The 1545-nt window shown below is 60.1% G+C and overlaps 1 protein-coding gene across 1 annotated transcript in view; it reads left to right on the top strand.

The window, feature by feature from the left end:
• Positions 1–107: 107 nt before the first annotated feature.
• Positions 108–1545, top strand: part of SCLY (selenocysteine lyase) — a gene marked incomplete at its 5' end in the record, with an annotated part of 3544 nt that continues 2106 nt past the window's right edge. Inside the window, 4 exons of the mRNA XM_010152091.1 lie at positions 108–264; positions 615–742; positions 854–1018; positions 1363–1469. Coding sequence (XP_010150393.1) covers positions 108–264; positions 615–742; positions 854–1018; positions 1363–1469 — 557 coding nt within the window. The remainder of the gene's footprint in view (positions 265–614; positions 743–853; positions 1019–1362; positions 1470–1545) is intronic.

The raw sequence follows: 1545 nt of genomic DNA, 5'->3' as shown, positions 1-1545 counted from the left end.
CCCGGCCCACCACCTCCTCTTAAGCAAGCGGTGATGAGGAAGGTGGGGATGAAGGGCACCACACTCCCTCTGAGCCTTCCTTTTCCCCTCTGCCTTCCTCTCTTCAGGCAAACAACATGGTGATCCACACTGCCTACAGGCACTTCCGCGAAAGCCAGGCCAGGCTAGGGGTCAGCAGGGGGACGCCACACATCGTAACGTCGAGTGTGGAGCACGACTCAGTCCGCCTGCCGCTGGAGCAGCTGGTGAAGGAGAGCCTGGCAGGTGAGCAGCAGAGGGACTGCAGGGGACAAGTTGGGGCCGTCTGGCCACAGACGGAGGTGGTGAGAGAGGCGTTTCTCCGCTGGCATTTTTGTGGAGGAGGACAGGGACCCGCTTGCTCCGTAATGTTGCCTTTTTCCCCTGCAAAGAGCGCTGACTCCCCACATGGTGCCCCAAATCCCTCAAGCTGGGTGTGTTACCCTGTTGGCATCCAACGTTGGCCCTACGAGCCACTATGCTCTCTGCCTGCGTGCCAGCTGCCCGCAGAGTTCTGCCCCCTCAGGGGCGTGCGGGCAGCCCTGGGTGCTGCTGAGCTTCTCAGCAAACCGCAGGGCTTGTTTCTTGGCTTCCAGAAGCCACCTTTGTGGCTGTGTCTCCGCAAACCGGGCGGGCTGAGGTGGATGACATTCTCGGCGCCATCCGGCCAACCACTTGCCTGGTTTCTGTCATGATGGCCAATAACGAGACTGGGGTCATCATGGTGAGTCTGTGTGACTGGTGGGGACAAGACATGGGAACATCCTTGCAAAAAGGTGCTTTATAAGGGGGAACAAGTGATCCCTGGGATGCAGACCCTCTTCTTCCCCACCAGCCTGTAACGGAACTGAGCCAGCGCATCCATGCCCTCAATCAGCAGAGAGTGGTGGAGGGGCTGCCCAGGATCCTGGTGCACACGGATGCGGCGCAGATGATTGGCAAGGGGCGCGTGGATGTGCAGGAGCTGAGGGTGGACTACCTCACCATCGTGGGACACAAGGTATGGCCCTGTTCACGTGGCCCAGCCGCTGCTTTCCCACTAAGACATCTCTGCTGGGGAGCCGGGAGACTTTGGATGCCCCTCACATCTTGATATATCAGGGGCCAAAGTTTTCCTGCTGGATGGTGCATCTTTAGCTGGATGACAAGGCCCCTGTGAGTCAGGGGGACCTGTCTGGAAGGGGGAGCTGAAGGAAGCCAAGGACTGGGGACAGCTCTGCAACAGCCTGTGCCTTGTGAGACAGGCGGGGGTCAGCACTGGAGGGCACTTGGATTTGGGCAGAAATACAGGGAAGGGACACCCAGCAGTGTCCCCAGGGTCACTGTAGCTGTTTTTCCCTGCAGTTCTACGGCCCACGGATCGGCGCACTCTACGTGCGTGGCCCCGGCACCACCACCCCGCTGTACCCCATGCTCTTTGGAGGAGGACAAGAGAGGAGTTTCCGGCCGGGGTAAGGTGGCTGGGTGGTGGCCTGGGGAGCTGGGCCTTGGGCTGTTGGCCAAAGCGTGTGTGGCTACTTAGAGCTG

This window comes from Eurypyga helias, unplaced genomic scaffold (genome assembly GCF_000690775.1).
Source record: "Eurypyga helias isolate BGI_N326 unplaced genomic scaffold, ASM69077v1 scaffold47125, whole genome shotgun sequence".
Lineage (NCBI taxonomy): Eukaryota > Metazoa > Chordata > Aves > Eurypygiformes > Eurypygidae > Eurypyga > Eurypyga helias.
This window is presented reverse-complemented; position numbering and strand designations above follow the sequence as displayed.